The sequence below is a fragment of the Perca flavescens genome, chromosome 6 (assembly GCF_004354835.1).
Source record: "Perca flavescens isolate YP-PL-M2 chromosome 6, PFLA_1.0, whole genome shotgun sequence".
Classification (NCBI taxonomy): Eukaryota; Metazoa; Chordata; class Actinopteri; order Perciformes; family Percidae; genus Perca; species Perca flavescens.
The window spans coordinates 18,111,259-18,124,470 of record NC_041336.1 but is presented as its reverse complement, the minus strand read 5'-3'; the positions used below and the strand labels follow the sequence as shown (position 1 = coordinate 18,124,470).

At 39.0% G+C, this 13,212-nt stretch overlaps 2 protein-coding genes across 4 annotated transcripts; both read right to left on the bottom strand.

Annotated features, from left to right (window-relative positions):
- Positions 1-1,292: 1,292 nt before the first annotated feature.
- Positions 1,293-4,692, bottom strand: leng1 (leukocyte receptor cluster (LRC) member 1). 3 transcript variants are annotated; one of them, XM_028580419.1, is made up of 5 exons: positions 4,603-4,691; positions 4,079-4,293; positions 2,720-2,914; positions 1,852-2,159; positions 1,293-1,522 (listed from the first exon to the last, which is right to left on the bottom strand). In XM_028580419.1, exons 2-5 carry the CDS (start codon positions 4,208-4,210, stop codon positions 1,303-1,305), a joined length of 855 nt encoding a protein of 284 aa, XP_028436220.1. In that variant the 5' UTR covers positions 4,211-4,293; positions 4,603-4,691; the 3' UTR covers positions 1,293-1,302. The 3 variants fall into 3 exon arrangements, with proteins under 3 accessions (XP_028436220.1, XP_028436221.1, XP_028436219.1); XM_028580420.1 differs by having other exon boundaries at positions 4,079-4,224; XM_028580418.1 differs by having other exon boundaries at positions 4,079-4,692.
- Positions 4,693-4,874: 182 nt separating this feature from the next.
- tmc4 (transmembrane channel-like 4) lies at positions 4,875-12,442 on the bottom strand. The gene is made up of 16 exons (XM_028580763.1): positions 12,388-12,442; positions 12,001-12,187; positions 10,862-11,010; positions 10,554-10,703; positions 9,618-9,703; positions 8,646-8,791; positions 8,101-8,248; positions 7,797-7,955; positions 7,552-7,709; positions 6,773-6,899; positions 6,488-6,585; positions 6,168-6,351; positions 5,934-6,064; positions 5,537-5,692; positions 5,299-5,377; positions 4,875-5,146 (listed from the first exon to the last, which is right to left on the bottom strand). The coding sequence occupies exons 1-16, from the start codon at positions 12,440-12,442 to the stop codon at positions 5,054-5,056; spliced, it is 2,106 nt and encodes a 701-aa protein (XP_028436564.1). The 3' UTR covers positions 4,875-5,053.
- Positions 12,443-13,212: the final 770 nt, after the last annotated feature.

Here is a 13,212-nt window from a genome sequence, read left to right as displayed (position 1 = left end):
ACATTTTTTTTATATATATCACTCATGAAAGCAGTATTTATTTCAGGCTGAGTTTTTTTTTCACAACATTTGCAAAAATAATTTACAGAAATGAAAAAAGCAAGTTAATGCCAATCTTTTGTGTTGCTCATTGATGTTGGTATATGAAGCGATATGCCTTATTTAACAGCAGACGTTTTGACTCGTCATAGTGGAAAGATTGCACAGGGGTTACTAATAACATTTATAATGGCTTTGTTCTATTCAAGTGTCCCAGTAAGTCGTGACAGTGACACCAGGACCCTGAAACTGAAGCAGCTAAATGGAATTCAACCATCGTTAATAGTATTATTTACACCTGTGCTTTTCCTGCCGTGACCAGTCAAAATGTCCTAAACCTTCTGTGAAAAAGTTGATATGGCTTTTAAAAATAAAAAGTAGAAATGTTCAATTTACACAGATGGGACAACAGTGTTATGAAATAATAACGTGGGGACTTCTTTTCTTTCAGGAATAACAAAGAACCATAAACGTCTATCCTTCCAGTTAATTTTTACAGCAGGCATACACTTTATGATCTCACCTAGAGCTGCAAATAAAATAGCAAGTATTTTCATTATCGATTAATGGGAATATTTTCTCAATTAATATTTACATCGTTATCCCTATACAATGTCAAAAAACTGTGAAAAATGCTTATTATGATTTCCTTGAGCCCAAGGGGGCATTTTAAAAAAAAAAATGTATCTGACCAAAGAAATTCAGCTAAAATATAGGACAAAGAAAAGCTAGAAACAGAGAACGTTTGGCAATTTAGCTTGAAAAATGTGTGAAATGATTGTCTGTCAACCAATTCATTAATTGTTTTAGCTCTACTCTCCAGTGTAATTTCTTCACTGAAAGATTTGTTCATTCAGTGTGTGCAGATTTTCTATCTTTTTACAATCTCTTTAAATTGTAGCAATAGTATAAACGATTCTAACAGTTGTTCACTGCTTGTTTTCTTTGCAGAGAGCCTGAGCTTCAAGCCCCCTGTGATGGCAACCATCTGCCCTGGTGACGGGATCATGAGCGAAATGCTGGAGGGGATGAAGGTAACTGTCCTGACCTCTGCGTAAACACAAACAAATAAAAAAGTGGCCTACAAGCTGCCCCTTCATTAACTTCTGACAAGTGACCGAGTTACAAGTATGTTCTTATTGTGGCTCTAAAAATGTTCCTCTGGACTTTTTTACATTTGCTTCATTTAGAAAAACAATAGTTACTATATTTGTCCACTAACCACACACAGACCACACTCCTCAAACGACCAATAAAGATAGTTCATGATTTTAATATTTCATCTCTCCAGCTGTCTCGATCCCGCCTTTGGCGCTTTCGAGCAAGCTCTGGGAAGTATGCATTGTTGTACGGGATTTCCCTCTCATGTGTCTCCTTCCCTGGCTCCTTCCCTTTGCCGTTCCTCTGGTCAAGCAGGGCCTTAGTTCTTCTCCTTTCTTCAGCCTCCCTCTGTAAGCGCTCAGCACGTAACCTTTCTATGGAGCTGGAAAAGACAGATTCTTTTATATATCTCCATTAGGATATTCACAACATCATATGATGGCAATAACACCCCCAATACCTTGGGGAAAAAGAACTTCCTCCCTGGACAGAGCCAGGCTAGCTGTTTCCTCTTGTTTCCCAGTCGTTATGTTAAACTAAGCTCAATGTCTACTAATCTCAGCTACATATTCAGCGTAGAGTTAGAGAGTGGTATCAATCTTCTCATCTAACTTTAATCTACTAAATTAAATGGGCACATCAGATGCTTCAATATTTACTATTAGTTAATATCATAATATTATAAGTAACAAGATAAATTGACTTACTTACCTCTCTCCACTGACCCTCTTTTCCCCTTTGTCTCTTTTTTCCTTTTTTTTGCTGTTGTGGTATTTTCTGTCCTTTACAGCCAGTGCTTTCTTCATATCTTTCAATGGGTCTAAACTATCTTTCAATCTGCGATCTCTCTTCTCTTTTTCCTCTTCACTTATTCCCTTTCTCTTTTCTTTTTCTTTCCTCTCTTCTTTTTCTTTCTTATCTTCTTCTTCTTTGCCAGTTTTCATGTACCACGGAGTGACCTCAGTTCCGGGTTGGGGTCCAAGAGACACCAGCAAGCCGATGGCTCGTTCCTGCTTCTCCTAGAAAATAAACATGGAAAAATTAAAAAGTGCTGTGTGGTGACAGCAGTGCCAAAAGTTGCCAAATGTAGAGAATGGCAAAATTAGTCAAATGATTCACTTTTCCGTTGGCTAATCTATTGTCCGAGATTTGATTATGAAACTGGATTGCTACCTTATATTTTAACACGTTGCACTGAAATAGCAGTTTTGTGTCTCCTCTCTCTGTCTGCATTCGTTTCCCCCCCACTCACGCTCCATCTGTTTACACTGCTTGTATGCATAATGTGGCTGGGCTGCATCCAGAGTATATAATGCTTTTCTTTTTGACCACAACAAGAAAACTGCATTACTAAGGTTGTACTGACATGACAAGTTAGCAACCTTTGTCCATTGATGAAGGCAACAAGATAAGGCTGAAAGCTCCTGAAAATCCAAGTAAATGGATCTTGTGATAAGATATGGTCAAAATTGAATGTAACTTTTCAAGGTTTATTTATTTACGTCACCTTATTAATACATAAGTTCCGCCTATTATTCTAGTTAAACATCTTTGTGATTGAGACGCGTCACACTGTTACCTTTTCATCTTTCTTGTCTTTGAGATACTCCTCATTCCCCTTCTTGTCTGAGGACTCCTCCAGGGGAAAAAGATTAAGATGCTCCAGAACTCCACTTCCTCCACTCCGTCCATCGTCATCATCATCTTCATGCTTCCTTTCTCCTGCTGAAGGGAGAGCAGCTCTGGCTTTCCCTCTCAGATACTCTGTACGAGCCTGTGTAGAGGAAGAGTCTTTATTCCAAACTAAATATTGAAAGAACAATAAAGGCTTCTTTATAATGAATCACATCATATGTATTCCATGGGCTGGGATAAGTCTCCTTCTGCTTCAGTCTTGTTACTGATTTACTAAAACTAAAGCTTCCACCATGAAGCCTTTCATGTTTGTTGTATCTTACAAAGATACTATACAAATACTGCATCACAAGAGCAAGTCTGTAAAGTAATATTAGGATGATACATTCGGAAATTAAAGATGACTTGACGACTAAGTTCACTAAAAGTTTAATTCTGATTTCTAAAGGCACACTGTATAGTCCTTTAAGGATTACTTTATAAATATCACCAATGGTTGCATAGAAGAAAAGAAACAAATATTAAAGTAAGGACATTTTTTTCATCAAACTCTTCTAAATGTACACAGTCAGGTCCAAAAGTCTGAGTCTACAACCACAACTATAAATTGTTCTCTTTATCCAGTTGAACTGCTAAATACAATCTAGCATAGGCTACACTTAAAACTCACACAATTTACCTTGTTTAGAAATGTTAGTATGAAATAGAAATACATAAGTAACAAATTAAAAGGAGAAGTTAGTGTGTTCAGGTGTTTTTTTGTGTGATGATGGCTGTGTAGAGGAATGGGGGAGTGGGGGAATAAATCATGTAATGTTGGAGAAGAGTTGTGCGATGCAGCATCTTCCTGTGTTTGCTTTCTCATTCAACTATTAAAACATGGCTGAGTGGGAATTAAGACATAAAAGGATTAGTCAAGAAGCTTCTAAAAGCTTGCTATAGCGTTTATGATATTGAGTTGAATAGTATTGAGTTTATGACTGTTGGCAGGACAAAACAAGCTATTTGAGGATGTCACGTTGGGCTCTGAAAAAAGTGTGATTTGTTTTGTCCTTGCTTACCTGCAAACTTTTTTGACTTGTCGTTTGGAGAACTTGGTGTTCGATAATAATGACACAAGAGGGTCTGTGGTGTTGGAGGCGGACTCAGACTTTTGGACAGCTCAGTATGTGGGTACTGTAGGTCTGCACAGTAAATAACTACTACTCAGCATTAACCTCTGCGGCCACTGTAGCGTCTAGCATCATCATCATCATCATCATCATCATCATCATGGGAAAAAACATGACAACACCGTGGTCACCTCTTGCTCGGCACGCTCCACGCGACGCTTGGCCTCGCGCTCCTCCTCTGCTGCTTGGGCCTCGTCCCTCCGCACGCGAGCGACGTTGTCTTTGTTGCGGACATGCCAGCTCTTCTTTGGAAGGATGTTCATTGTTGCCTTGGTGACTGTTGATACTTTACGTTAGCAGTCAGCTAGATAGCTAGCTAAGCTGGCTAGCGTCGCCTGAAGTGGGACTAAGCACGACCAAACACACAATTTGTTTATAAAACCGTAACGTTTGTAGCAAGACGAAGCGTGGAAATGAGTAAGGCTGAAAAGTGGCCAAATATTAAGTCAGAAAAAAAGAGAAATGCCACCACTTCGGTGTTGTCGTTAATGTCAGTTGGCTTGCCTTTTTGCTAATGTTAGCCAACGCGTGCTAATTTCCAAATACAAATTAACGTCAACGACACAACTGCGATAACTTAGATCGCTACCTCACAATACACTCATCATTTCAACAGGTTAACATGAACAAACAGCACAAAAACGCTGTCACTAACTTGTTTGTAGGAGAGATGCTCTTGTTGGCTGCAGTAGCCCACAGGAACAAGTAGACACAAAACAGGAAGTAAACGTTACACATTTTTGCAATACCAACATTTCGACACTAGAGGGAGCTATAATTCACCTAATTTTATTATGTAAAGAAAGAAAGAAGAAAAAAAAATGTTTGCACAAAAACAAAGAAGTGGTGATACTGCATGTATAATAAAGACACTCTTTGCATCATTTATACCAGGTTTTATGCAATTTAATGATATGCCGCTAACTTAGGTAGGCTAGGTTAATAATGAACAAATTTACATTTTCCTAGAAAACTGATCTCGGTCCGATATTTCAACAGCCACATCATCCCCAGCCAGCATTTTAATGGCACTTAAACAGTCCTTTCAAATGTCCCATCATGTTTCATGTTTAGGTCATAAAACCTAAACGTGGTCCCTATGCTGTTCAGTCATGTGCTCCTGCAGTATGTTTTAGTATCTGATGTTGTCGACTCAGCTCCTCAATCTGCTTCACCAAGAACTGTTTGTCCCGGCCCTCCTGTAAGGTAAAGATCCACACTTGCATTAGTAAACTGAATACAGAGTACAGTATTAGGAAATCACATAGGCCAACCTATATATTGTGAAAATTCAAGACCATGTAAATTTTAGCTATACAGTACACCATTCAGGTAAATCCCAACAACTTACCAGTTTAAGCTGAGCTCTTAGCAGGGCAACGCTTTTCCCATAGACAGAAGCTAAGGTTACGAAATAGCACATCACCACACTGCCAGGGAGAAAGGAGCTGTGATTATACATCATAAAATGGACAGTGAAGGGCCATATAATATGGAGGTAAAATATAGGTTGCATTCTATATTTGGGTTTAAGTAGCCTATATGGTAGTGTAGAATTATAATCCTACAGAAAGCACAAGTTTACTCACCAAGATAGGGCAAACAAAGGGATGGAGAATGCCTGGGAACCAATGAAGAAGAGAAACTCCTGTGTAATTTCAGAGAGGTTGTAGAAAGATTTTGGAACAATCGACCACATGCTGGGGAAGAAACGGAAAGGACCACAGCCCATAGAAGGACGGATCCTGTGTGGAAAGAGGGAAAACTTGTCATAGAATTTTTTTTTTTACCTAATCCTGCCACTCCTCTTACAATTACCTTCTGACCTGCAGGGTAAACACCTCAATGTCCACTTTTACTGCTATTTTAGGATAATTAGCTGTCACTGTCACTGTGACAGCTAATTATCCAGTCACTGCCAGCGCTAAACTAAAAGTACTTCTGTTGTGATTGTTATGGGGGATAAAGGCAGCAATCAGTACTCACTCAGAAAGACTGTAAATCATTACAACTGTAGCCAGGCTCCAGCCAAACAGGAGTACCACCAGGAAAAAGAAGGTGGAGGTGGTGGAGCGAAATGTCTTCAGTGCTGGTCGACAATTATAGAAGAGTGTGATCTGATGAGGAAAGTGGCAAAACCAAAGCAGAGTGTAAGTGAATAACTTTTTCCTCACTAGGCCAACTAACTGGCATTGTGTGAAATGTTGGCAACATCTTCACCTTCTTGAAGTAGAAGAGGAGGACAAATTTGATGGTATTGATGAGCGGCAGCAGAGGGCAAAAAAGAGCTCCTGTCCAAACCACAGTCTGACCATAAACAAGTCCAAGCACGTTGGCAGGAACCACAAACTCCTGTCGACCCACCCACTGAGCCAGCTTGCTGGACCAGTTGTCCACTACCATCCTGACACACACACACACACACACAGCTAAATATCTCATTGTCAACATTTTTTGTTTACCAAAATATTAATGTACTGTATTCATTTGCACAATTTCCATCTTATTTAATATAAACAAATTCACACAGTGATTTGTACCTGCGTGGAAACTCCACCAGGATGAGCACAACAATGTTGATGAGGAGGTCAAACAGTGTCAACTTGTACATCTCCTGTCCAACACGTGTTTCCCAGCACTACATGATGAGACAAACACAAAAACATCAACCTGTCTTACAATATTTTTTATTATTTTTCAGAATTGTATTGTATTTGTTGTCTCAATCTCTTTCTACTTTTTTCTTAAGCTGTTTTCTGACAGCTTGGAGACTCCTTCAATCCTGTTGGTGAAGAAGAGGTATTTTTAAAAATAAGAAGAATTACCGGGTAGACTTTATAGTTGTATTGGCACAGTGTACAATCTTTAACAGTTGTCTCCCCCACGCAGGTGATCTGACTCCACAGGGTGAAAAGGAGAACACCCAGACTCACCAGACGAAGGAACACTGCCCTATAAAGGAAGAAAAAAAGACAAATCATTATCAAAACAATTGTGAGACTGATTCTTTGTTTCTTATGTTTAGGGATTAATCACAAATGAGAGGTTATTCTGTTTAAATTAATTTTATAGAGCAACTAAACACCAGGTTGTAAAGCAGTGTTTACAGTATACACACTCTGGAGTACGCTTCTACATCCCTACATTGCATTTCAGAGTACACTACACTACATTTATCTGACAGCTATAGCTGCTAGTTATTTTTAAAGGTAAATTAATAAAATACAATACAAAACGTGTAGCCCCTCGTCACAGGTTTCAGATGTCTATGAGTCATTAGCAGCTTCACTAAAAGGTGTTTTCCCTCTAAACCTTTCGGATAGTTTCATTTAAATAATTGTTTGAGGGCCAAAGATGTATTTTGAATGATGGACTTTTACATTGTTGTATTTTGATCTTTTGCTGAAGTAAAGGTTTTGAGTACTTCATCCACCACTGAGTTCAGATGACACACATTTCTTTTTGTAGCAAGTTTTGTAAAATCAAAAAAAAATTATTCTGTTTATAACTCATTTTTTTAATCATTTAATCGTTTTCAAAAACAAATGAACTAAATGCAAATGCTCTGACATAATCACTCTCTTACAGACACACCAGTGCAAACCTTAATAGTGCCACTATGACAGTAGTGCTGGGGGCGTATCGCTCTATCAGGGCGATCTGGTCACACAGCAGCGGCACCAGGAAGTTTCCAGCAGTGATGACAATGGAAGGTAGATACTCAAAAATCAAACCCAGGATCCCTTGCTCCCCACTGTTTTTCTGTTTGTCAGATATGGGGAAAAAAGGTTACCAAAGACTTTCAGACCCTGGACATTAACATCATCACTGTCCTTTTACATAATTTACCTGACTGAAGTCGGTGGCCACGAAGATGCCATAGAAGGCTGCTATAATGAGCCCAAATGAAACAAAACACATAGAAACACGTAGAGCATATAAAACAATCTTTTGGCCCAATGTCAGAGCGGCGGCCCTTTTCTTTATGCTCTCCTCCTCTAGATCAACCTGACAGAGAAAGAGAAAAGAGATGACAGCATGAAAGCATGCATGGAATGATTATGTAAACTGTACTGTGCTGCAGAGAGAACATCACGTTTCTCTTTTTCCTAACTGTCCTCCATGCTGCTAAGTGGGACAGATCCCCTCTGACCTGTAGCCGGTAGTGGATGTTCTTCTGCTTCAGTTTGGTAGCTCGGTCTCCCAGGCAACCGTAGTCCCAGCTGGTGAACACTATCATGCTGTAGTTGCCCACAGCGCTGCCTCCTGTTACCATGACAACTCGAGCTGCAGTCCCCATGCTGCGCATGAGCAGACCGTCAGGGAAGAGGATACAGATGCAGGTCAAGATGATTGAACTTGCGACTCAGGCTTTTAAATGTCATTCTGTTTATATCACTTATTGATCTGAACCTTCACTGAGACAGCTTAAAACACACTCCCACACACACACACAGACACGCACACACACAAACACCCACACGCACACGCACACGCACACACACATGGTAATTACACTTGTTCTCGAAGATGGGCACTGAACCGATCTATTTAGTGTTTGACTTAGAATCTGAGTAGCATTTTGGCTGTCCTCTCTCTTTAACACACACACACACACACACACAAACACACACACACACACACACACACACACACATCTTGATTAATAGTATTGAACCTGTTCGTTCTGGGACTGACCGTGCTATGATACAAATCAGACAAAAGGTGAAGTAGAAGACGGCAGTGAAGAGGTAGGCCAGGGGGATGTTGTAGGAGAAGTTGCTGTCCTCCACCGTTGTATTGTTGTAGTAGCCATAAAACAGGTATGAATACTCCATGAAACCCTGAACAAAGAGGAGAGGGTAGTCACTAGGCACGATGACTAAATGTTCATGGAATATGGTTTAAGTTTAATTTCATCAGCAGAGAATATAGTAGGAGTATGTGGAAGTAGAGCTGTACGTGCTACTATTGAGGACACTGAGGTCATGTCCACTGTATTTTGGGGGATGTGGAGGATTTTGCATCTTTTCGCTATGTGTAACTTTCAGTTTTGTTGAAAATTGTGTCTGGAAATAGCCTGCTAGGATAATGATCACTTACTGACATCAACTTTTATTTTGAAATGTAGGCCTCAGCTCCATCATGATCTTTTTTGTCATGTATATGGCCTTTATAACTATCTTGTTTTTTGTTTCCTTGCTATTTTTTGTAGGTGGTTGTAAGTAAATGGTCACAGATGCCACATTTTGATTATGTCTGTATTATGTATAATACACTTCCCATCATATATTTGTTTTAAAGCAGTAGTTTGACATTTTGGATTATCATCTTTTTTGCTTTTTTATGTTCTGTTAGATGAAAAGATCGATACCACTCTCAACATGAGAGGGGTGTCAATCTTCTCATCTAACTCTTGGCAAAAAAATGAGACCTTAAGTCACTTTGTAAGAATTGAAAGGAAAAAATAGTATAACTGAGAGTATTATCTGAAAAAGCCACATGTGGGACTCATGATGGTATTTGGTATTGGTATTGGTATTTCTTCCTGGCTAAAAAGCCAAAGGTGTAAAGAATCATAATGTCTAATAATGAAAAACAGTTAAATCTGTTTCGCTTTATGTTACGCACGTCATCTATGAAGGTCAACGTGATGCTGCAGTTTCTTACCGTTCCCGAGAGTAAGTTAAGGAAGTAATTATAGAACACCACCAAGCCTTGAGGATTAGGGTCATATTCCATGCATTCTTTTGGACCTGGAAAACACAGCAAGGGGAAAGCTTCATGATCTTTGCATGCATTCTCATAGATTACAATATTTATATAGGTTTCCCTGCACCTCTCTGAACATATAGGTCATGTAGTTGTCTTAAACATTTTAAGAGTAACATATAACGTAAGAGAGAAAGAGAGGGAGAGTGAAAGCTGCAGTGGCGATTAAATGCAGGCCTGTGGCTCACTTGATAGAGGGTCTTAATCCCTACACTGTTATCTAGATAAAGCTAGTTTCCTCAGACAGCTTAAAAAATCAAATGGTTTTATTGAATAAAATGAAAAATTGTGACACATTCTCTTGTGAAAATGACTGAGGGCAAAAATGATAAAACTACTTTAAGGTTTAGAGAGTAGGTAGGAAAGAAGCTTACGTTTTTGGCTGTGCATGATGAAATGTTTCAACATTATGTCTTCTATATTTTACACAATCTTACAGATGAACCTCGGGTAATTACATTTTCATTTAGATATCGTTTTGTGAATATATCTTCTGTTCATGCACCCGTCACTTCATTTTATTTCCAAGGAGAATACTACGGCTGTCTCTACATTTACATCACGAGCGCCTCTGAGCCTCGGTTGCCTGGAAACTGCAATTGCATCAAATTGTGAGATGGCTTCCTGTATATGAAAAATAATTGTGCTCAAGCTTCAGAATGTCGAATATTAGGGGAAATGAAGAACCATAAAAACCTAACGTACCGCTGCCATGTGTTAACCTCAAGTTTGTCTCGCATTGCCAGACCTATCTCCACAGCACTGTGGAGTAAGTAACCCTTAAGTTAAAGCAAAATGAAATGTTGTGAGCTAACACACTGAACAAGTCATTACCAGTGCTGTTAACAAGGCTGTCCCCGACAGACCTGAAGACAATGCTTGGGATGAGGACGAATCCAGCAATCAGTAAAAAGGAAACAAAATTGAGCACCACCAAGAATCTCAGGAACAGGAAGTAAGACTGGACGCCACCTCCGAAGTTCCCTGCAGGCAAAGGGCCAAGATTTCATTAAAAATGCCAAAAATGGATTCAAACCATGTGTGAAATTAATTAACACTCAACACTTTTCTTTGAGCGTATTATGCATGACATGTACAGTATGCGTAATCTGTACTCTTATAATTAGTGGTTAAAGGTTTACCTCCAATCTTTTGCAAAGACTTGCTCCACAGGGTGACAAAGGAGAGCCATCCTCTGGCGTTGTCTTTGAGTTTATGCAGAGATTTGGTCTTTTTCCGTTTCCAGGACTCCCTGCTGGAAACCACTGGCACCTGCATTTGCTGCACCTGCCTGTAATGGACACATAACACTTAAATGACTCTGGAGTAATGACTGTGTGATATAATTATTGGTAACACTTTATTTTATGGTAATGTTCCTCAAAAGAATATTTTGGTTCTAATCATGGGAAAACTAGAGATTTCTAATTAATTAACTCCAATTAATTGTGGTGCATAACATTTCTGTCACATTAGTATATTCTGTATTAAACTGTGTACCATTTAAAATATTAAAGTCACCCTTTACTTAAAAATGTGTGTTGCTGATTGTTACTTGGATATTTGATCTTCACTGTACAGTATAACGTGTTCAAAGGGTGTATGAGTTCGATGAGCAAAGTTTATCTGTGCTCCCCTTAAATCTGGGTTCAAGACGTGTACGTATGAGTAGGGTTTTGTGACATCACAACTAGTTTTGGCTACCAATTATGGTCTGATATGCAACTTACAGAAATGTGGAAACTTAAAGCCTCTAGCACACATACAGTGCACTAAGAACTGACTTAAATCAGCAATTACTGATTTTTTGCCACTTGGAGGTAGCTGAAACAACTTGTCAACACCAAACAATATATATATCGTCACCTTTTAAGTTGATGTATGGGAAATTGTTAGCAAACAGTTTCTTATTTACACAGCCAGCAGAGACATTAGCATTCATTTGGAATTATGTTTCTGTCCACCTAGCAAATTTTAAGTCCAATATTTTTGTCTTTTGTCTGTCTGTCGCCAAGTGCTCCACTATGTTCACTAGCTAGTCACTTTAAGGCTCTGTAAAAATATTTCTTTGTAGGTTCATCACTACCAGTGACCCCTTTCACATTGTTTTCACTTTGTAGTTTGATATACTGTTATTATAAAAAAATATCTATTATAGTCACTTTAAGTTATATTTCAAAGCAGAGTTTTTTAGGTTGTGAAACATGATTGGAGGGGACCTTTAAATAAAAAATGTCTTAAAAATACTCCACCAAACTTTCAGCAGTAGGTTTTTTCATACCTCACAGCTCTTTTCAGTGCCATGGGCAGAGGACTGCCCCTGAGGTCCCGGGGCTGTCCACGGTTGCCCTCCTCATCCTTCTCTGCAGGAGGCGGGTTCCAGTCGAACTGAGGGTAATTCTGATTGGACACTTGAGATGAAACCCGTCGTAATCTTAGTGACTGCTGGTCACCGGGGTAACCATTCCCTGTGAGTGGTTGAGCGAAGGAGAGAAAAACAGCAGAGAATAGTGATCAAAGCAATAATGCGTCAACACAAATCAGTCAGATTAAAAGATGATTCCATACAAGCAGTGACATTATTTCGATATTCAGTCGATACAGATATTGTGTTTAAAATGAACAAATGTGTAAAAGAAAATGTGATCAGATGTAAGAAAACACACACCTTCAGTATAGCCATACACCTCTCTAGCGCCTTGTCTCCATGGTTCACTAGCCATTTCTCTGATGCAGTTTAACACAACTAGCTTTAAAGAATTCCCTCTGTAACCACATTGAATACTTTACTGTACCAGCAGCAAATCCAGGACAAAACAAATGGTGAACCAGCTCGTCATGAGGAAATGCTGCCTATACAGGAACGCTTCCTTGTTGTCTTCTCTCACAGACTTTACTCCCTTTGTAAATGAACACACAGGTACTTCCTTGTATGACTTAACCCATTATTTCCAAGGAGACTGTTACCATTCATTTAAACTTTGCACTGCTAGATAACTCCTGCCATCGCCCTTGACATAGGTACTGGCATTACAACTGGAGATAGTCCCCAAGCGCCCGACTATGACTGCCCACTGCTTCCAATTAGTTAGGTGGGTTAAATGCAGAGGATACATTCCTTGTATGTATAAATGTACTTAGCAAATAAAATAAATATTATAATATTAATATATTATTATTAATAACCAGCCAGAAGATGCACACATTAAGAAAATGGGTTAAACTGAAAGAAACTTGTGTCTTTGAATGTATTTCAAGAATAATATTTGGTAAATTTGAATTGTGGGCAATGATGGGAACAAATTTAATATATCCTATTAATGTGTTCAAGTTCACAAGGCAAAACATGTTTGTATACATAAAGGGGTGCAGTTAGCTTAAAGAAAGCACTGAAACCCTGTTGTTAGGTAACTAAGCAGGCGTGTTTGCGTCCATTAACGATTTCCCAGTCTGACAACTGCATTAATGTGTAAATGTATAAAGAACTTTTTCT

Excerpts from the sequence above, each read along its gene's own strand:
- leng1 (XM_028580418.1), bottom strand. The coding sequence starts at position 4,210 with ATGAACATCCTTCCAAAGAAGAGCTGGCATGTCCGCAACAAAGACAAC. Across the intron at positions 2,915-4,078 it reads TGGAGCGTGCCGAGCAAGAG|GCTCGTACAGAGTATCTGAG; the intron begins GTGACCACGGTG and ends TCCTCTACACAG. Across the intron at positions 1,523-1,851 it reads AAGAGGGTCAGTGGAGAGAG|CTCCATAGAAAGGTTACGTG; the intron begins GTAAGTAAGTCA and ends TGTCTTTTCCAG.
- tmc4 (XM_028580763.1), bottom strand. The coding sequence starts at position 12,442 with ATGGCTAGTGAACCATGGAGACAAGGCGCTAGAGAGGTGTATGGCTAT. Across the intron at positions 6,900-7,551 it reads GTCATAGTGGCACTATTAAG|GGCAGTGTTCCTTCGTCTGG; the intron begins GTTTGCACTGGT and ends CTTCCTTTATAG. Across the intron at positions 5,693-5,933 it reads ATGATTTACAGTCTTTCTGA|GATCCGTCCTTCTATGGGCT; the intron begins GTGAGTACTGAT and ends CTTTCCACACAG.